Here is a 23558-nt window from a genome sequence, read left to right as displayed (position 1 = left end):
ATTGATTTGAGAATCACCAACCACAGAGGACACAAATTTCCACCATCACTAACGCTCCTTTCATTCAAAACTGAAATCAAATGGCCTCCAGGTTGACCGCAGCAAGACAATAGATTACGTCAAATGGCTTTTTTCATGTTCACCAAAGTGGGCAAAGGCCGGCTTTCAAGTTATGTTGAAAGATTTTGAAATAAAAAAGTCTTTATCTGTAGTAGTTTGTTTCATTATTATATAAAACAAATAGATTCCATGTTGCCATGCGTCTGTTCAGTAACAGATCACAGAAGACGTCAAAATGTGGTAAGAACATCATTGACACACTCGGCTATCGCCTCGTGTGCCCCTTTTTTGTTCTTACCACATTTTGACGTCATCTGTGATCTATTACTGAACAGACGCACGGCAACATGGACTCTATTTGTTAACTAGATGATTTGGTGAATTTGCAGACTCCTTTAGTTTAGCTGGTTGTTTCCTCTTTCTAGTGCTTTCAGTGTCGTTCCCTTTGCTTGCTTGTACTTTCGCTTTTACACTCTCCTTTTTTGCTGGCTTCATTTCCAACTCATCAATATTTGCTCTTACTTTTTATTCCTGTTGTGCAACTTCATTTTCCAACGGTATAAGGATACCGTACAAATTTCATTCTGAATTGCTGATTTCTATGGTTGGTGTCTTGCTTTTCATCATATCTTGTAGACAAGAATTTCTGGTCGTTAGAGTTTCCTCTTTTCCATGAGCGAATGTCCTCGAATGACGGATAGAGGACATCTCCACCCAATTTCTGTAAATCTGTTTGGCCACAGTAATGTAATGCAGAATGCACAAGCGTTCTCTTGAAAATGCTGCCTCTGGATGACCTGCTTTAACTAGCCCAACTCTAGCTTTCAGTTCATCCTTCATGCCGACTTCCAGAATATTGTGTCGTCGTCTCAGTATAGCTCTTAAATGCGCCACAGATAACTTCATGAAACCTGCTGTAGAATTCGGGATTGTTGATATCTTGCCATCATAGAGGTCCGCTTCAGTCAGCAGTTTTCTCCCATCAGCTTTGCCTTGGTTTTCTACGATTCGCTGAACCAGATCATACTTTTTTTCGAAGACATCAAATTGGCCTCTGTACACTTGTTTAATAAGGTTGCCCTGCTCTCCTTATAAAGAGGATGTAACTTCCAGGTTTCCCTTTTCAAATCATCCACTCTTTGCTCCGTTAGTTGTTTTCTGGCATTATCAAAGTATTGCGCTGTTTCCTCAATGGAAACCCAGGCAATAAAAGCAATAGCTTTCAGATTTTCCAGCGATGGAATAGGATTTGCCCGGAAACAAGTATCAAGAACTTTTTCTGGTAAAAAGAGACCAGGGCACTCATCCCATGGTCCACTTGAAAAATCGTGTCTGGTCTCATAGCTCTGGTAATGAAGCTCACCAGAGTCTTCCCATTGTTTGTAATCCAGCAAGGGTTGTTGATCAAACCGCTCTAGCACCTGTCCTCTCCATGACTCATTTTCGCGGAATACAGATGTACTGTATTTGTCTGTGCATGCTGTTTTGTTACATTTCAAGGTGTGGTAGTTGTCGCTGTAGCTTCCAATAAAGTTCTTTTTCACAGCTCAAACATTTTCAAGATAATTATGCTAATACGTCATTGTTAATGGGCCGATACTTCAATTCATCCTCTTCTTTCCTCTCGTCAGACAACAAACTAAATGACTTTAAACCCTCCTCATCTCTGCAGATAAACTTTTCTTCCAAACCAATTCCTCTGAAGCACTTGATTGTTTCTTTATTGTACATTCCTTTACCAATACACTGGATGACTTCTCGTGCCATGCACTCCATGTTCTCTTTGTGTTGCTTGCTTCCTGGTGAAGCATTCTTGTGGATCATCTTTGAAGAGAAAGGCCCATGACTTGAAAGCGCATTGTTTTCAGCTGCATGGACTCGCTCTACAGGGTTCCTTTTGCTTAAATACTCAGCAAACAATCTTTGTGTGACCTTATCTAGATCCAGGAATTTCAAAAGGCAAACGAGAAGCATCTGGACAAGAAAACTGGCTGGGGCTTCTGAAGGTCCGTTGTCAACTACAAAGCCCATGACTTCCTTCAGTCTTCCTGTCTCTGGATTCCAAAAGAACTTATCAAGTGAAGGGATTGTCATAAGGTACATTATTTCGTTAAAAACACGGAAAACAGTTTCGGGCTCAGTTAAGCATAAATTGATGAGAGTCACTACTTTGCCAGATCTGGTAACGTTCACTACAGTCTCAGTGCCTGGTATAATTAGATCAACATTGGGCATATCCATGAAGAGGTGAGTCATAGGTGTCACCGCATTCACGCGTGACTGATCGAAGGAGTGATCCAGTGTTTCAAAGTTTAAAAAGCTCTTCCCAGGCTTTAGAACAGGTGCAATATCTCCGCACACTATGCACTTAGCATCTTTGGAGTCCAAAAGAAATCCATTTGCGTTTTCAGCAGCAGAGTCCATAAGATAATTGACATGGGATGTGGACAAGTGTGAATTGATTGGATAAATGTTCTGCGATGTGTTGGGTGGCTTGTGCAGGGATATGTCAGCGTTCATTCCTTTGCCATGATGATGACATTCTGCTTGTTTTGTCCCTTTCCTGTAGTTCATTGTATACGTATACAAACAGGAAGGGAATATCTTAAAATCCAGTTTGATTTTACGTGACATCTCTTCAGCATGTTGCATTACAGTTACATTATCAGCAGCTTTGAACAAAGTACTGTCTAGCAAACGAGGATCAGCTTGAAGGCCACAACCTCCGCGAAGGACTATGTCGCCCTCTCCAAATGCAAATTCTATACATCGAGCGAGCTCTGGAAACTCTTCACACTTGAGCTTTCTTCCCCTTCCTTCAGCAACGACCTTTAACTGTTCATTCTTAATTTTTTCCTTTCCTCTTTGAACTTTCGCATGCTGTTGGGAAACAGTCATATCATTTCTTACAGCTTGACAGCTTTGGTTAATCTCCTTGAATGATTTGAGTATTGAATCCAATGTACCATGATGCTTGCTTGTACTCCCTTTGAATTTTGTGCCCTTAATGGACACAAAGCTTGTTATCTTGGTAATAACAGCTTCCAAGACATCTCTATCTCTTTTACTGTCTAAGTACCGTAAAACGTCTCTGGAATTGTCTTTCAAACAAGAGTGTACTTTTTCCCTTGCTGTGTGTTTACTAAGCTTTTGCAAGGTGTCGCTGACAATTTCTACAACCTTGCTAATATCAGTGTCTTTTGCTTCTACAATAAAATTAATGCTTTTTGATCGATGTATATATGGGCAATGTTAATATGTTTCAATAATTTCTCACACGTGTCAATTGGACGGAAGTACAAGTTTTCTCCTTTATTAGTGAGGGAAGCTTTCCTTTTCTTATAAATTGCAGCAGCTGTCAAAATCTCCAAGAGTATGCTCTTTTGTAATTCCATGGCAACATCAACTACAGCCCAAAGTTCAGCATATCTTGTTTTGGTTTTGCAGGAATTAACTTTCTTTTTGACGCTTTCTTTATTTTGTATGAGTGACCCCTCCACTGTACTTCTTTGCAAACCAATAAGTTTACTGTCCTCACATAGTACTGGTAATTCCTGGCGTCGCTTGGTCCTTTTTGCATTTTGAACTGCTTTTTTATTGTCTGAGATAAAAGTGTCGAGAAGCACAGGGAAAGGGCAACACAGAACGGTCTTGGACAAACTTGATGGCAGCTTCAGATGGTGTATGTATATTCTTTTTTGCTGAAGAGCATGAGTCACTCTTTGGATCATTCATGTCGAAAAGCATTGCATGTTTGCTTTTCTTTCCGTTTATCATGGAAGTTCTCTTTGGTTTAAATGTTTCTTGGCCATTTGATCGGTCGTTTTGGTGTTCATCAATCCTAAAGCGTGCCTGTTTTCCTTTCTTTTTCATTTCTTTTTCTTCGTTTCTCTGTTCCTTATTTTCTGGCCGATCTGTTTTCTCTTCCTGCAGTCGGGGTGGTTTTTCTCCCAACTTTTCTTCATTCTTGTTTCCTTATTTTCCGGCCGATCTCTTTTCTCTTCCTGCACTCGGGGTGGTTTTTCTTCCAACTTTTCTTCGTTCTTCTGTTCCTTAGTTTCCAGCAGATCTCTTTTCTCTTCCTGCACTCCAGGTGGTTTTTCTTCCGACTTTTCTTCATTCTTCTGTTCTTTATTTTCCAGCAGATCTCTTTTCTTCTCCTGCATTCGGGGTGGTTTTTCTTCCAACTTTTCTTCATTCTTTTGTTCTTTATTTTCCAGCCAATCTCTTTTCTCTTCCTGCACTCCAGGTGGTTTTTCTTCCGACTTTTCTTCATTCTTCTGTTCTTTATTTTCCAGCAGATCTCTTTTCTTCTCCTGCATTCGGGGTGGTTTTTCTTCCGACTTTTCTTCGTTCTTTTGTTCTTTATTTTCCAGCCAATCTCTTTTCTCTTCCTGCACTCAGGGTGGTTTTTCTTCTGACTGTACTTGATTTTCTGGTGTTTGTGCTTTCTTCTCTTTGTTTTTTTTCTTTGACTTCGCTGTCTTCAATTGCTGCTGAGAACGCTTTATCCTCGTTTTCTGATTAAAGTTTTCCTCTGTTTGTTGTGTCTTTCTTTCACATTGCTGAGCTGTAGTTCTTCTACCCTCTCTCTTGATGTTTCCGTTCCCTTCATTTTGTTCGGTCCTTTTATAATCTTTTCCTAATTTGTCTGGACTGTCTTTTCTGTCTGGTTTACACTCTCGCTTGCCTTTTGCACCCTTGTTTTTCCCGGATATTTCATCACTGTGACTCTCCTATTGTGGTTTGCATTTTCAGTTATTTTCTTGCAGTTATGTTGTTCGAATGCTTTTCTGTCTGTCTGTTGCTTTGATTGCTTTGTTTGGATGAAAACATGCCAAGATTTTGTTTCCTTTGTCCATTTTCTTGCGCTGCTTTGCAGATTGAATACCTCATCTCCTCATTTGAATAGTGGTACAAAGTGATTCACAGTGAATTCCTTCGAGCAATCCGGCCAACCTTGAGTGTTAGTACACAGAATTCGAACAAATACAGAATTAGAAGAATGGCGCCCTTGTCTGGGTTGAAAAACATTTTCGTAAACAGGCAAAAGTTTGTGGTTCTGATCAGGATAAACTGTTTGAATGGGAACTCCGAGAACGCTTGCAAGAGCCATGATTCGTAAAGTTCTGCTTTACGAATAGTTTAGTGATGTTCTGATAATTTCGTTTTCAAAGGCTGCATCAAAACCATTTTTCCCAAATTCACCAGATGAACTTGCATCAAAACAGGTAAGATCACACAAAGTTTCAACTGACATAATACCAGGACCATTTCTTCCCAAGTGGTAGGGGATTCTGGAGTTCACTAGCACAGGATGCGTCTTGTAAAAATCCCTGCTGTCAGTGAGCTCGAGGCACATGCAAAGTGCAATTGTATGGCTTTCATTCTGACAAATAGCCAAATTAGCAAAGTTAAAAAGGCAGTTGCCATCTCCAGTACTGTGAATAGGAAATAGATCTGCATACTTTGAAGGAATAATACAGAGGGAGGTTTCATCGACTTGAGATGATCTAAAATGTGCGGAGAAATGTGCTTCTTCAACGTTCCATTCACGATCGCCCCATCACTTTTCCAGTTCCTCCCATATAGCAAAAAATTACCTAAAATCACCACAATTGGAAGCCAAATCTTTAAGATCTTTGAAGGCCATACTGTTTCATGCATGTAGCATGGGAAGTTATGTAGTGAATAAAGGATCAAACAGAGTAACTTCACACCTTAATAACATGTGAAAACGAATTGTTTAAGACAAAAAGGTGCCAAACCTACAAAAAAACAATATGCTATCATCTGTTTATAAAGAAGTCCCAAAAGATCGCTGGTTGGCTGTTTCCGTTTCGTCTCACTTTGAAACTTTTTCCTGTTCTCTTCGTGGCACTTAAATTTGTTATCTTACGTAAAACAACTTCAATTTAATTAGCTGTGAATTATTTTCTTTATACCCTTTACCATGTGATCTCTAAAATCATGTGTGCCTGAAGCAACTCTTGCAAAGCGGATTAATTGATTGACTGACATATTAACGAAGAAGAAAGCTAACGAAACATCAGAAAGTGAAACCTAATCTTTTGCGCCTCACTGGCTTACTTCGCTCTCCATTGATCGCAGCTTTGGACACTTTTTCGCTTGCGCGTGTTACCCAAATGTGAGCCTTCTCACAGGCTAATTTTAAACTTGTTACTGGTTAGTATACATAAAGGAATTCATGCGAAATAAAATTTGTCACACCTCGTTGATGGAAAAAATACTCCACAGGAGTTTTTTATATATTTATTTATAAACTCTATTGGTGCATATTTTTAACTTGTGATTGTTTAGATGGTATAAAAACAATCTGTGAAAGGCCGGAACTCTGATAGCCTGAACATAGCTACCCTCACAATCGCAGCTCCGCTACAAAAAAAATACCCTCTGGCACCAATTGTAGAATATCACCTGCCTAGCTGGAGGTATATTGCTTGCCTGGACATCCAGTCTTTTGATGGCAGAGCATATTTCGGCACCTAAGACAATAGATAAAATACCGGCCACTTACAAAACAGTTCATTTAAATTCAGTTCTTGATGCTCTCAGTTGTTGCAGTTTTCTCCCAGCGTGCAAAATCCATCATGTCCAATATTTTGGTCCATGTGAACGAAAGTAGTTTTTGCTGTGTAATTGCTGAAAATACTGATGCAACATTGGAATTGTTTTGTTACGAGATGGAGGCACAAGTCGATGACCTTCTCTGTTTTCCTTTCAAGTTTACACGATTGGTAAACAGCAAGCGGGTCACTGTTGGAATTAAACAAGAAGCAGTTATCAAATTGAGACAGTGCATCAAGGAATCTCACGAGCCCGCAATTTATCTTATTCGAGAACAAACCAAGACTGAAGAATCCGTCATCCATGTTGAGCCCACCACGTCTCAAGATGCAGACAGAGAGAAAAAGGATTTTGTCTTGCCACTGACTAAAAAAACCCAAGATCTCGCAACAGCCGACATTGTTTGATTTACTTTCCCATGGCCGATTCGAGGCTAAGCCAAAACAACCTTATTCAGCAGCAAGGGCCAGGAAGATTAAAATCTATAGCCATTCAGAAATTGCCAACAGCTCACGTATGACCAAGGTTTACAGAGAGTTTTGGAACGCTAAAGGAGAAGAACTTTGTCGAAGCAGTGCAGTGAGCAACTATAAACCTGGGGAAATTCAAGGGGCAATAAATGTTGCTTGGACACTGGAAAAATCTAAGCTAATCGAGGATGAGGTGCACAAGGTCAATGATGAAATAAACCAAAAGTGTCCAGATCACTTGCTAAAGAAATTTCAGTTATCCAGAGCTACTTTAGAGAGGAACATTACGCAAGTGGAGGAAGGTGAGACTTCACTATGGAAACTCCAGCAAGAACTAACAGCTGCAAGAATGGAGTCAATTGACAGCAAAACAAGTCTGAATGCCCAGCTGCTCTGACTAAAGTAGAGGAGAGCAAGAAAGAATTGGATTCCCAGCTGGCTGAGCTAAGGAGAGCTCAGGATTCACTGAGGAAGACAATCGATGCGAGACAAAAACTTCTTCAAACACTGGACGCTAATAGAAGTGGCACTTTTTCAAATTCTAGTAGTTTAGAAGAGGAAAACAGCCGTGTAGACAGTGCTTCTTCAGGGGACGAAGAATAAAGTCAGAGATGGAACTTTGAACTCTTCCTTAAGAAAAGAAAATAACTTTACGCAGAATGTTTTGACAAGTCACGCAATCCTTACCATGGTCTGTTAAATATCAGTAGAGTATCACATAGCAATAAAATCATGCACTGTAAAATTATTATGAAAATTCCAACTGCTTATTCATCACGTATTAAAAACAATTCAAGCGAACGAGATGCCAAGCGTCCGAATGAAAATGAAGAGCCAGTGAAAGTACACAAAAGCAAAGAGAGAAATTACGCACTTCCGCTCAAATTCATTTCGGCTAGATCCCTCAATACAGCCAATGTCAGGGGACTGGGAACAATATTGTTCTAGTCAGCCATTTCGTTTGACTTGACATCGAACGTGCCGCTCAGAAGTGTGCCTCAGTGCTACATGTGTCGTCTGGCGCCGGAACAATAATAGAAAACATATGACAAGGAATCTCGCATCTATTTCAACGGATAGAACTTTTCATTTTTCTTGGTTACCTGAATCAATTGGAAAAGTAGGTACATGTTTATTCAATCGCATTTCAAACCCTCTGGAAAGAAAAACTCTTTATGTACCCCCCTCCCTTTCGGAAATTTACCTCTTTCAGACCCCCCTACCCCTCAGAATTTCCGTGACCTTCCGTGGGGGGTATGGATATTTTCTGGAACCACACATTTCAGTTCTTTTCGATTCTCCAGTTACTTATTTCCTAAAGTATTTTTGAGCCAAATTTCATGAAATTCTAATGAGCGATTCTCAAGAAATATGTGTATTTCCTAAAAAGCTATTCCACATTCAATCACAATTTGTTGACTTACTACGCATTCGTTGCATTTAACTGGGTTCTTTAGGTAACAAAAAAAATCTGCAAATTGCAGATTCTAACATACATTTCTCATAACAGACCAAAACCATAAATACACTGTGTTCAATTATAAAGAAAAATAGCACAGATAGCATGAGCATCGACCAAATAAAATGATTGCTGTATCAACGCCATGTTCATGAATGCCATGTATGCTGAATCGTATTAGCAAAAATTGTGTTCAGCCACCTTAATTCTGGGTTAGCATTGACTGACTTCTGAACAACCTGTCCCTGATTACAAGTTAACCCAGCTTGAGCCTGCAACCCAATCAAAAACCAGCAACTGGTCAGCTGTCAACTTCAAAAAACACATGACCTCGATGAGCTCCAAACCTGAACTCGCGATATATGGTCACATGATACTGGTCAGCGGTTACTTTGTTTTTACAGGCGTCAATTGGACATAACGTGGATGTCCAATAAATAAATCAAAGATGTAAGCTATAAACCATGGCTGCATGACTTGGTATTAGCTGGAATATGGCTGCAGGGTTGCTGTTAAGTACATGCTACCACGAAATTCACCAGCTGAGAAAGTAGTGTAGCTGGCTGGATTTTGGTGGGCATCACTCAGTAAAGGACAATGAATGGTTTATAGGTTACACATGTTCAATCATTTGATATCAAAACCACATCAAACTGTCTAAATAAAAAGTTTGGGATAAACTCCCGACTGCCTTAAGTATTGGTGCCACTATAACGAGTAAAGTAATTGAAATAAAATCTTGTTTTGAGCACTTGTTTAACATGTTCTCTTTCCATGTACCGCATTCGCCATCTTGTAAACACAAAGCTTGGTAGCCTGGCATTCAGGGCGTTGCAAAAGATTGGGGGCATAAATTTTGTTCCAGGTATCTCATGAAAAATTGTGACCGGCTAAATGAAAACCTTAGGCGGGAGACTATTTTCTTGGCTACAACCCTGATGGCCTCCATGTTGAGCAACATTGTTTTTTGTTGTCTTTGTCGTAGGGCGCACGCATCCAACAATCCATGCCACTAGCCATGTTGACCATGTTAAAAGAGGTGCATGGTTTTCTGTTTCGATGCATGTATATGGTTCTGTTCCTATAGGATGGTATGGTGCTCTGTTTGGCATTTGGGCCGCCGGAGCTCTGCAATGAAAGAACTACTCATGATAATAATTACAGCTGTATCTGGTATTCACAGCTTTAATATAATATTAAAAGGTGACTATGAGGTTTACCTTTCCACAGGCATGTAGACTTCTCTCAGGTGAAACAACAAATGTACAATATTGACCAGCCTCTACCTATAACATTACAAGTGCAAATTCACACTTAGGTGAAAAGTGTTTCCACAGAATGAAAACAAAGGAAACATAACAACATCAGTCTATTAAAATGCTGCAGACATGGAAATTCATCACAGAATAATAACAAATTAAACAATATTACAAAAGGCAGGGCAGGACAAAATCCAGGTCCAATTGCCCAGGGCAAGTAAATTTTGCTCTTGGGCAAGTGAAAATGGAAGTTTGGTGGTCTGGTGGGCAAGTGAAATTAGCCTCAGTAGTCTTGTTAGTGATAATTTCCAATCAAAAACAATTTCAAAGCTTAAGACTGCACAATGAGCAAAACAATAAGTTGAGTCAATGGCCTGTTAAAAAACACAGGCACGCAAAGCGTGCAAGAATTATTTTTTGTGTGTGTGAAGTGCTGGAGATAGGAGCATTCGTGGAGCTGTTTGCAGTAATGATTTCATAAATTTGACAAGTTTTTTTGGTTGCGATGTACAGCAAGAATGAAACTGGGAATTTATGATGTACATACGATGTTACATCAGTAATGGTGAGATGGCTAAATAGTAAGCCATAAAATGTTTGAACAAACTACAGTAATCTGACACGTCTCCAGATTAATGTAGACACCATCTTTTTTTTTTCTTTGATTCGTTCTTTGATAAAACCCACACTGTGATTGGTGTGACACGTGCACATGCATAACTCCCTCACTCACCCATCACATAGCCCTTCCAACCCCCAAGAGGAATTTTTGCTCAAAAATACTCAAGTTAAGAGACCTTTTCGCATTTTATACGTGTCGTAAGTTTACCCTTTTTACACAACACTACTTCACCGAAAATAGAAAGAAAGAGAAAAAAAGACCTCTCATGACACACTGAAAGTCTGATTTAATTAAAATTGCACTTTCACTTGGTGCCACGCTGTCTTCAAAGAACATTTGAGAGTTTTGATACTTTTTACCTTTAAAAACATCGGACTGAAAAGAATGTCATAAAATGCCCATCAAATTAAAATAAACTGCTACTGCAGAGACGTAAAAACCGTCCAGAAATGAAAGCTTTTTTGTTTAATATCCTAGGAACAATAGCCAATAACTTGTCAGCTCTAACAGAATTTACTCCCATATAAAAAACAAAAGTGTTAAGTTACCATTTGTTACTAAAGATAGCAAACATCTCGTGGGAAAGAGCAGTGACGATTCGTCAGCTCTAATTGAATTTACTCTCTTGTGAAAAACAAGAGTGTCAAATCACACTGTGTAACTAAAAAATAAAAATATCTCATTATATTTGCATGCAACAAGAACAAAACAATCATCACCTGCACTTACTATTGTAAACATTAGAACTGTTTCAAATCTAAATAGTCTCCTCTCTTCTAAAATATATCCTAAGAACTAAAAGCGATGATTCCTGACCTCTAATTGAATTTACTCCTTGTGAAAAACAAAAGTATCAAGTTACCTTTGTAACTAAAAATAAGAATATCTCGTTGCATTTGCATACTACTAACTCACGAACTGTTTCAAACCTCAAGGCTCATCTTGTTTGTACCTAAAATTCTCAGCCTAACCCACGGAAAATGTCGAAGTAAGCCCAATATATGAATACTTCCTCCTCTTTTATAGAAGAATAAATATGGCCGTTCTAAACTGTATCGGGATCAAATCTTCTCACATACTGTTTACCTTAACAACAAGAAATTTGATCGGCTGTTTATAGTAGATCCAATCTGATTGGTGTGACATACATACATCTCTCACCCACTCACTCACTCATTCACTCACTCACTCACTCACTCACTCACTCACTCACTCACTCACTCACTCATCCATTGACCCGTCAATAACATACCCAACACGCCGACTAAGAAGTATTTTTTTTACAAAAAAAAAATAAGTCAATGAGAGAAGCCACACAACACAAGGAGACAAAATAACTTCTGGAATTAAAGCATTGTTCTAATGTTACAATCATAAGGGTTCGGGGACGTAGCTAAGAGCCAGCTGACCGCTAATTTCATCAGCTGAAAGAGGCCAGAAAAGCCAGTAACTTGTATGCTCAGAGAGAAGATTTTTGTTCATTCTTGATCATCAACATTGTGATATCAAGTCTGCGAAGTTCTACTTGCGTTCATCATTGCATACAGGTACACTAACATTGGAACTTGATTTAGCCTGCAAGCAAGCTCACATCTGGGGAGCACAAGTACAAGTGGTGAAACTGCAAGGGCCACTTTGAGCCACGAAGCCACAAGAATTGAAATTGAGCCTGCTATATGTGAAATTTCACGGGAAGATCAATCATTTTCATTACAACACGCAGGTGTGATGTTCTCTGTTGATAAAGTTTCCCCAAAGAAAAACTGTCAAAATTTATACCTGGCAAGAACACACACTTGACTCCAAATGACCTTGCTTCAGCTATCTGGTGTTCGATGATGCTGACAAGCAGGCAAATGACTTCCTGTTATCTAATTTCCCCCTTGCCATCACATATTATGTCTGTAATATTAAACCCTTGCCATATCCAGTCGGCAATACAACAAGCACATGTACACTGTAGGTCTCGATTTACATTTATCAACATACTTTCAACAGCTATTTCTCCCTCTTTAGTTCAAATTTAACCCAGAAATAAACAGAAACTTTGTTAAAACATAAGTAATACACACACTCCATTTTGATCTGACTCAATTTGCTGATGACTGTTGACATTGTGAGAACCAGCCTCATCAAGCATAGTAGACAGTTTTCTTGCCTTTTCCACTTTTCAGCCAATGGTATTTCACTTTGCTCAGGCGAAGTAAAACAGAAAAATTTACAGAGATCAAGGCAGGTTCACTTTCTTAGTGCCTGTTCACCAGACTTCTGGCAGGTTCACCTGTCACATTGCTTTGCTGGCCGACTTGCTTTTTGTCGCTCATGGGTGTGACTCATAGGTGAGTCTGCACACAGACTATACTTGTTCAACATTGAGATCACTTTTTTCATTTACAGCTTGACCTACATATATACAATGGAAGCTTCCTAATCTACATCTATTTCTTATGTGTAAACTTGAAAAATCTATCAAGTCATCAATGTACATACCCTTTCTTACACTTTCATATACTACAGTGTATTCTTCTTTAACAGGACATGTGTCCTTTCAAATCTTCATTTTGGTCAGACATCTCCTCAATTTGACCAGATATTACAGTATTATGCAAAGGTAATGCAAATGAATTTCGACGAAATTCTTGGCTTTTCGGGGCTTTTCGAAGAAATTTTGCTTGAAACAATATTTCACAAAATTTTCCCGCATTTTCGTGATACCTATTGTTTTGATCCACGCAATTTTTCGAACTATAATTTGCTATGCGCGGTGATTTACCGTGAATTTTCAAGCAATAATTCGCTCCTCCCAAAAAGTCACTGCGATTTTTTGAACAATAAATCGCTCCTCCCAAAAATTTGATCTATTGTTTATCAATAGGCCAAGACCGTTTTCAAAACACAGTTCGCTGAGTGAAATATATAAAATGAACTTTCCAATCATTGCGTACAAAAGAAGCCATTAATCTGCCAAAATAGCATCACAGCCCAACGAAATGTTAGCTATGAAACTCACCTGGTTATTTCAGAAGGAATGCTAAATTGTTGACTTGATCCAAAACCCCAAAACACCACAGTTCCGATAAATAAATGCAATTGTACTTAATCATTATGTTATACACTTGCCAAAACGCCATTTTCACAGCATGTAGAACCACACGATTTTTCTCGCACCAGACCAGTTTGCTGCCATAGCGACTGTTCATGTTTATTACTTAGACCAAAAATCATTCACTCATTAGCTTTACATTTAAAGCACTTCGATGGTCAGTCATCATGCCTAGAGTTTCAAATTATACGAGAACTTGAATCGAGCTCCTTCACAAGCAAGATCTCCACCCAGCTGGAATATTTGGGTCATTGAAGAACAAAGGTTTACCAGTAAGCCTCGCTAGTGTCTCTCGACTCATCAAGAAACCACAAATTACTGGCTCCATGGTGAATCAACTGCACTCAGGAGGACCAACAAAGTTGTCTGTAGGTGCAAAAACATTTATAGATCAACAGATGCAAAAAAATGATGAGACTACAAGCCAACAGATTCAGAAGAAGCTAGCAAAATGCGGGATTGCCACAAGTTCGTCCACTGTACGAAGATCTCGCCAACTGCAAGGCTGGACTGCGCAGCAGACCGCTTATTGTCAGCTCATCCAAGATCTCGCAATATTAGAAGGTCACACATCAGTTCTCCAGTTTTTCTGTGATATATGTAATATTCTCGATGTGCCACAATATTAGAATTTTCATATTACATGTAAAAACTCATAATAAATTTTGGAAATGGATCGTTGATATCTGTTTATCCCTGCATCTTAGAGTCACAATGATTATTATTAAGGTGACGAAAACGGAGCGAAATAAATGTGAACTGTTCAAACACTTAAAGAAACACCCAATGACCTCAGTCCCGGGTTGTTTGAAAGGTGGATAACCTTAACCAACCTTCGAACAACTACAGCCAGGGGCCCGTTTCTCGAAAGGCCCAAAAAGTTTTTGCACCCGGAAGGCTGTAGCAAAATCTCAAACCCTGTGATTACAGCGCTGTTTTATTTGCATATTCTTAATATGAACAGAGGTTCTCTTCATACAAGAAGTTTCAGGCATATACACCTCTCAGTTTTAGGTACAGATTATCTAAAAATGGCTTTGCAGGCCTGAAAGGTTTCTGGGGCTTTCAAGAAACTTTAATAAACAACCGCAAGGGGACTGGGATAGAAAAAAACAACAGCCAAATGGACTTGCAAGTGTGCACAAGTGTTCAGACTGACAAACCCTCACGAGTTGTTTGCGACTGTTTACTTAAGCGGCGTAACTACACAGAACTGGAGATGTTTTTGTTTTGTTTGTGGAACAAACTGAGCTCATTGTCTTCATAATGCAGTTCAGTGTATTCTAATTCTCTGCGTATGAAACTGGGCCCGAGCTGAACTTGAGCAAGCGAAGCTGGTTGAAACCCTTTCGCAAATTTTAGGCAAGTAAGATTTTAGTAACATATTTGTCATGGATAAAATGTTGTCCCCTTAATCGGTGATCCATGACTGCAAACTGGCACGTATTTACAAACAGCTTATTGGCACGTATTTACAAATTTATCGCTTGTAAGTTACACAACAGTTTGTTCAAACCATCACTGAAAAAAAAATTGTGCAAATGCTGCCAAACTGCCATTCAATGCGTTGCAAAATTTTGTGTACCACCTGGCAAATTATTGTTTATGCTCATGAATTCTTTGAAGAAAAATCACCCTTTGTTCAAGCGAATTGTCGCTCGATATGCTGTGAAATTTCACTTGAACTTTCGAGCAAACTTTCATCGAAAAGTCGTGGGAACAAACAACAAAATTTGCGCATTTAGCTCGTGTTACTTTTGCACAATGCTGTAATTAGCATAATTGATTAGCATAAAGATTTTCAATACACATCATTCAACACTACATTTGAAATTTGATTTACTTATAATTTATGATTAACTAGATGACTTAATCTACTAGATGACTGCATTGATCTCTCACTCATTCTTTATAAGTTATTCAAGCAAACCTAGTGTTATATTTGCTACCAAAGTTTACTCTAGGGTACATGTACATACATGGAGAGCTAAAAGCATATCGCAATGTACGTAATGCATTATAGGGTGATTTCTGAACAGTACTTTATTTGGCAAGTACAGGAATGATGAACACTTCTGCTTTTTCACTTGTCTATCAAATATGGCTCCAACTGTTAGAGTCCAGGGCTCAAAATTAAAAAAAATTCTTGAGTCACCACTTGGCAACTAATTGATAAAAATCAAGTAGGAATTTAATTCAGAAAAGGACTCAATGCATAACATCTGTACAGAAAAAATTTCCAAGACTTTTTTGCCTGCTAGTTTTGTATACGTGGTTAATGTCTGCTAACGCAATTACAAGAGACACAATCCTTATGAATACATGACGTACTAAATGTTCGAGGGTTTGCAATGCATTATAGGGCGATTTCAAAAACTGTCAGCCATTTTTGAAGCTTACGGATGCGAGAGAATTGGTATAGCAAAGCATAAGGATGGATTGATTTCTTTTCTTATGTTGAATGTTTTAGAAGGAAAAATCTTTCAATATTTTTTTCTGGAAGGACATAACGTCCAAGAAAAAACCGTTATTGATCATCAACACAGAGAAATGTAAAAAAAAAAACAGAATTTTCGGTCACCAGAGGAACTGTTAGCTGCATTGGCGACCGTAAAACTATCAGTCACAATTTCAAGCCCTTTAACAATGTATCTAACCAAATTTTATGGATGGACAACAACTTCGAAGGAAGAAGTCACAATGTGTTGGCGAAATGTTCCGACATCATGTCCGATCATAATGTGAAATTGGCCATACATATTTAAAATTTGGTTTGACAATGTCCGATGACCGACTGTTATTTCCAGCACTGACAATGAAGGTAACTTTCAACCACTAGTGTTGAAAAACAAGCAATTTTCTTCATTTTCCCTCTCCACAATTACAGTGCCACTCAGAGATAAGCAAACCATCAAAAACACTTAAAACTTGTTGACAAAAAGCAGTAAATGCATTGCTGCATTTTTGCAAAATCACATATTCATTTTGCCATTATTGTTCATTTGTCACCTTCAGTTTGTTGAAGATAATTTTGATCCAAGGAGGGGTTTTATTGAGGGCTGAGCACCAAGCAAATTGACCAGCTGTGAATGGAACTTTGCTTGCCTGTGTCATCAATATTTGTATACTGTTGTTCTAATAGTCTTCTCAAAAGTTGAGGTTATTTGAAGTCAAAGAACCCACCATGTCGCAGGTTATAGTAAGAATTATTCGACAGGTATATTTTGCAGGGCACAGGTTGCAGGTTGCAGGTTGCAGGTTGCAATTTTTCTTCTTTAACAGGACATGTGTCCTTTCAAATCTTCATTTTGGTCGGACATCTTATCAATTTGGCCGGACATTAATTTGCATAACTGATTAGCATAATGAATTAGCATAATAAAATTTATTGGCATACTGTAAAGATTTTCAATACAAATCGTTCAAAACTGCATTTCAATTTGATTTATTTATCATTTATGATTGACTAGATGAATTTATCAACTAGATGACTGCACCGGTCTCTCCTGGTTATCTCCTGGTTATATGTTCTTCAAGCAAACCTGGCTAGTTTTCTATTGAATGCTACCATTAAAGGGGCTTTTTTTTTCAACCTCAAATCAAAATAGATCAAGAAATCCAGGTCGATCTTCGCAGTGTTTTTCTTGATTTTCAATCGCTCACTGAAAAACCTGTTTTTGAGTGTGCTTTTGCTGATCCTATGATATTATTTTTATCATATTTTGGTTCAAAACAGTATGGATCGCGTCTCTGTGATATGCAAGTAAGCTATGAAATGGTATATAACGCGCGTATGTACCAGCTGACTGTGTCCCTTTAAAGCAGGAGCCCATCACTAAGAGTGTGTAACTACCCCAATTATTCCTGTCCCGGCGTTTTCACAGACTGATCTATTTTTAGTTTGAATTTACCGCATATTCAGACCCCCAAGGAACCTCAGTGACCAATCACAAGTGCGGACTTTATAATTTCACCAGAAGATTAGGTCGACATGTCCACCTGAGACCGCCATTTTTCTCCTTACTGATTCGTGCTCATATAGACCGGAACTGACCTTTTTTGTGGGAAAAGAAGCCTAAAATAGACCGGTTTTTAAAAATACCATAACATAGGCTTAGTATGGGAGTTGTAGGCTCCTAGTGATGGGCTCATGACCAAAGTTCACTCTACGGTACAAACATGAAGTGCTAACAGCATATCGCAATGCATGTAGTACATAATAGGGTGACTTCTGAAGAGTATTTTATTTGGCAAGTACAGGAAAGATGAACACTTCTGCTTTATGATATGGCAGAAGCCCATAATGGGCTCCTGGATATGGCTCAAACTGTCAGAGTCAAGGGCCCAAAATTAAAAAAAATGTTGAGTTGCCATTTGGCAACTAAGTGATAACAATCAAATAGGAATTTTGCTCAGAAAAGAACTCAATGCATAAAATCTGTGAAGAAAAAATTTCCAAGACTTTTTTGGCTGCTAATTTTGTGTACGTAGCTAATGTAATGTCTGTGAAGGATTCATGCATTTCCAGAGACACAATTGGTAGGCATACATGACGTACTCAATGTTCAAGGGTTTGCGATGCATTATAGGGCGATTTCAAACACGATCAGCCATTTGCAAGTTTTCCGATGTGAGGGAATCCTTTACAGCAAAGCAAAACGATAGATTGCTTTCTTTTCTTATGTTGAATGTTATAGAAGCAAAGTTCTTTCACTATGTAGTACTGGAAGGACATAATGTCTGAGAAAGTAACCGTTATTGATCGTCAACACAGAGAAACGTAGTTGCCATTATGGTAGCCTTTGAATGCAGACGTATTTTTGGCTGTCGACCAGGAGTTTTGGCTGCCAATGATTAAAATTTTAGCCACATTGGCGACCGTACCGGTCGCAATTTTGAACCTTTTAACAATGTATCTAACCAAATTTTATGGATGGACAATAACTTGGTGTTGGTAAAATGTTCGGACATCACATCCGATCATAATGTGAAATTGGCCGGACATATTCAAAATTTGGTCGGACAATGTCCGATGACCAACTGTTATTTCCAGCCCTGACACTGAGCTTGTGCTAGTATATTCCGTCAGTTAAAGTCTTATATTATTTCATTTCTTTATTTATTTGCTTCATTTGTGATGGCAATCTTCTGTTGTTAAGGGAAGTGTAGCTTACAGTTCTTGTTGACGCTACGCCTAGAGATTTCGAACTTGCGCTCTGATGAAGAGACTCGAGGAGCCCGTTGAGTATTGAAAGATTGAGTGACGTTCGACTAGGAAAATAAATGAAAATACATGTGAAGAAGACCCGAGCGATAAGAAAAATACAGGACAGAATATAAAGACTTACAAATGTTTCCTGACTGTAGCGATGACAGTGAAGCTAGGTAGAGTATAGATTCTGCAACAATATTGACTTGAAGCTACAGAAAACGTTGAAAAGATTGGCGCGCTAGGAAACCGTAGCGTTTAAATAGTATATATAAATACATAAATGGCAAGCTAAAATAAAAATTCGCACGTGGAGTCCTATAGGAAGCCTCGAGCCAAATCTGGAATCGATGGAAACATTTGTGGAGCAGCCATTCAGATGGCTTTGAAGAGATTTCACTGGTCTCAGCGTGTCGATCGATAAGTACTTCTCGCGGATTGATAGTGTTTTCACTATGTGAAAGAGGCAAACTACTTTATGTAAGAACCCCTCACGAGTATATAGGTTATTAATTATTTTTAGTGTCAGGGGTTTTCCAGTTATAATTATATTTCAACCTGCAACCTGCGCCCTGCAAAATATACCTGCCGAGAATTATTGCCCTTGTTTCTGAAAGTTGTGAAGCAAATTCACCCACTGATTACAAAAACAAAACCTACATCTTCTGACCTTCCTGCATCTTGAGACCTTGACGTGCAGTCCTAAGTTACAGACAGTCTTCTGAACACTGATCTTGCACACCAGTATTCGTGCAAATTGATGGATAGCAAAATCATGTTGACAGAAATAACTAAGCTTAAACCAAGGGGACATCTACATGATTTCATATCATCATTGCCAAGATAATAGTTGTACAAAATTGTGCATCAATGATGGAAAAACGCAGAATTAAGGGTGTCTGAAATATAATTTAGTTACCTATAATGATCCCTTGTAGGAAACTGAGTTGTGCCAATGCTGTGCTCCAAATTCAGGGGTTTCATTAACATTTTCAGCAGGAGGGCAACCAGTTTTCACAGGTGGGAAAAAGTATTAGAACTGAACTTCTTTGTATGAAAAACTCTCTGCTAGATGGTCAAACCAGCCACGCAAAATTGTCCTCACAGCTGCTCAATTTGCCCGGTGCCCAGCCGTTAATGAAACCCCTACAAATTGCTGGAAAACCCATCTCTACAAATTCAATTTTTTTCTGCGGGGCAAGCCACTGGACTACTGTTACAGACCTTATTGAAACCTCTGTCCAAATCAAATCAGAAGAAATGATAACCACTACAAGAATGTTTTCTTGTTGTGTTGATTTAAAAAAGATCCTTCCATTTTATTTTAATCACTTTCTTGGGACCGGATGGGAACGCTACTTGAAACTGAATGTTTTTTGGAATGCAAGTTGCTATCCAATATATGACATTAAGTACACTGTAATAAGTATTGTAAGGTACCCTACAGTATATGTTTAGTTGTGTATTACTTGCTAAATCTATTTCTATAGAAAAAAAAACAATATTAACCAAATACAGCACTAAAGTGGTCATAAGAAAGAGTTCTAGTGACTAACAAAATTCACAGATTTGCTGCAGATCACCATACGTTATGAGTGTATTTAGTCAAACAAACAACTTGTATATCCTCAGAAGCTTTTAAGCACTGTTAGTCATTAGGGTGGCTACTTTTTTGCATGAAGGCTGAAGATAGCATTTTACTGTTACTATATGTGGCTACCAGTACCTGCTGAGCACTACCAAAAGAAGTTGATAGCTTGGCACGTAAAATCTTGTCTGTGTTTCCCTCTGCAAGCTGATGACTGCTATTGCTTCCCCAGACAAACACTTCATCACCGGAGGTTGGCTTAAATGTAGCACCATTCAATGCAGTGTATGTTGCACCTGATTTTTCACAGGAATTTTTGTAGTCCTTGGACAACATAACAATCTAAAAATAATAAGAAGAACATAAATGCAAACATACATAAATTGAGCTCACGGAGAAGCTCACTCCGGAGATCTTAACAGTGAAAACCTATTTATTGCAATAAGCTCTTAAGTTGCTCATGAACTAAAAAAAACTATTTCCTAGTTCCTATCAACTTATAAAATCTGGAACACATGGAATGTTAGGGAGAATAAGAAATGCGGTAAAGAGACAAGGTCCTGGTATGTGTTTCTACATTATTTTTTTTTTAAGTCTTTAAAATGTCCTGAGTTTTTCTATATATGTGTAACAACATTAGATTATGAGATTTAGATTTCAATAAGGTGATAGCTGACGATTCACCACTATCACCATAGTGATACTTGATTACAGAGGCAGCATAGCAGAATGCTTAGCACACTGGAATAGCAATCCAGAGGCTCCAGGTTTGAGTTCCGCTTAGACCACTACCTGAATTTGTTTCACGGTAAAACTGATTTCAAATCCTCAGCCACTTGTCAACTACATACTGGCTTACCGAACAACATATCATCATTACCCATCACCTACGTGTGTGTTTACTGAATAACACGTCATCATTACCCATCATCTACGTGTGTGCTTACTGGATAACACGTCATCATTATCCATCACCTACGTGTGTGCTTTCTGGATAACACGTCATCATTACCCATCACCTACGTGTGTGCTTTCTGGATAACACGTCATCATTACCCATTATCTGACTGTCTGTTTACTGGATGACACGTCATTACCCATCATCTGAGTGTGTGTTTACTGGGTAACACGTCATCATTACCCATCATCTGCGTGTGTGTTTACTGGATAACACGTCATCATTACCCATCATCTGAGTGTGTGTTTACTGGATAACACATCATCATTACCCATCATCTGAGTGTGTGTTTACTAGATAACACATCATCATTACCCATCATCTGAGTGTGTGTTTACTGGATAACACATCATCATTACCCATCATCTGCGTGTGTGTTTACTGGATAACACGTCATCATTATCCATCATCTGAGTGTGTGTTTACTGGATAACACATCATCATTACCCATCATCTGCGTGTGTGTTTACTGGATAACACATCATCATTACCCATCATCTGCGTGTGTGTTTACTGGATAACACGTCATCATTACCCATCATCTGAGTGTGTGTTTACTGGATAACACATCATCATTACCCATCATCTACGTGTGTGTTTACTGGATAACACATCATCATTACCCATCATCTACGTGTGTGTTTACTGGATAACACGTCATCATTACCCATCATCTGAGTGTGTGTTTACTGGATAACACATCATCATTACCCATGATCTGAGTGTGAGTTTACTGGATAACACATCATCATTACCCATCATCTGAGTGTGTGTTTACTGGATAACACATCATCATTACCCATCATCTGAGTGTGTGTTTACTGGATAACACATCATCATTACCCATCATCTGAGTGTGAGTTTACTGGATAACACATCATCATTACCCATCATCTGAGTGTGTGTTTACTGGATAACACGTCATCATTACCCATCATCTGAGTGTGTGTTTACTGGATAACACATCATCATTACCCATCATCTGAGTGTGTGTTTACTGGATAACACATCATCATTACCCATCATCTGAGTGTGTGTTTACTGGATAACACATCATCATTACCCATCATCTGAGTGTGTGTTTACTGGATAACACGTCATCATTACCCATCATCTGAGTGTGTGTTTACTGGATAACACGTCATCATTACCCATCATCTGAGTGTGTGTTTACTGGATAACACATCATCATTACCCATGATCTGAGCGTGAGTTTACTGGATAACACATCATCATTACCCATCATCTGAGTGTGTGTTTACTGGATAACACATCATCATTACCCATCATCTGAGTGTGAGTTTACTGGATAACACATCATCATTACCCATCATCTGAGTGTGTGTTTACTGGATAACACGTCATCATTACCCATCATCTGAGTGTGTGTTTACTGGATAACACGTCATCATTACCCATCATCTGAGTGTGTGTTTACTGGATAACACATCATCATTACCCATCATCTGAGTGTGTGTTTACTGGATAACACGTCATCATTACCCATCATCTGAGTGTGTGTTTACTGGATAACACGTCATCATTACCCATCATCTGAGTGTGTGTTTACTGGATAACACGTCATCATTACCCATCATCTGAGTGTGTGCTTACTGGATAACACGTCATCATTACCCATCATCTGAGTGTGTGTTTACTGGATAACACATCATCATTACCCATCATCTGAGTGTGTGTTTACTGGATAACACGTCATCATTACCCATCATCAACGTGTGTGTTTACTGGATAACACGTCATCATTACCCATCATCTGAGTGTGTGTTTACTGGATAACACATCATCATTACCCATCATCTACGTGTGTGCTTACTGGATAACACATCATCATTACCCATCATCTGAGTGTGTGTTTACTGGATAACAGATCATCATTACCCATCATCTGAGTGTGTGTTTACTGGATAACACATCATCATTACCCATCATCTGCGTGTGTGTTTACTGGATAACACGTCATCATTACCCATTATCTACGTGTGTGTTTACTGGATAACACATCATCATTACCCATCATCTGAGTGTGTGTTTACTGAATAACACGTCATCATTATCCATCATCTACGTGTGTGTTTACTGGATAACACGTCATCATTACCCATCATCTGAGTGTGTGTTTACTGGATAACAGATCATCATTACCCATCATCTACGTGTGTGCTTACTGGATAACACATCATCATTACCCATCATCTGAGTGTGTGTTTACTGGATAACACAT

General features: G+C 38.7%; 1 protein-coding gene across 6 annotated transcripts in view; it reads right to left on the bottom strand.

The window, feature by feature from the left end:
- LOC110067114 (putative E3 ubiquitin-protein ligase HERC1) overlaps nucleotides 1–23558 on the bottom strand; it is a 302388-nt gene that overhangs the window by 272835 nt on the left and 5995 nt on the right. For all 6 annotated transcript variants that reach the window (XM_089295099.1, XM_089295101.1, XM_089295095.1 and 3 more), the window contains exons 3-4: nucleotides 20497–20700; nucleotides 9798–9863 (exon numbers count right to left, since the gene is read on the bottom strand). In XM_089295099.1, the coding sequence (XP_089151225.1) occupies nucleotides 9798–9863; nucleotides 20497–20700 (270 nt within the window). The remainder of the gene's footprint in view (nucleotides 1–9797; nucleotides 9864–20496; nucleotides 20701–23558) is intronic.

Source organism: Orbicella faveolata, unplaced genomic scaffold (genome assembly GCF_042242905.1).
Source record: "Orbicella faveolata isolate gen_17 unplaced genomic scaffold, um_ofav_v1 contig_26, whole genome shotgun sequence".
In the NCBI taxonomy this organism is placed as follows: domain Eukaryota; kingdom Metazoa; phylum Cnidaria; class Anthozoa; order Scleractinia; family Merulinidae; genus Orbicella; species Orbicella faveolata.
This window is presented reverse-complemented; position numbering and strand designations above follow the sequence as displayed.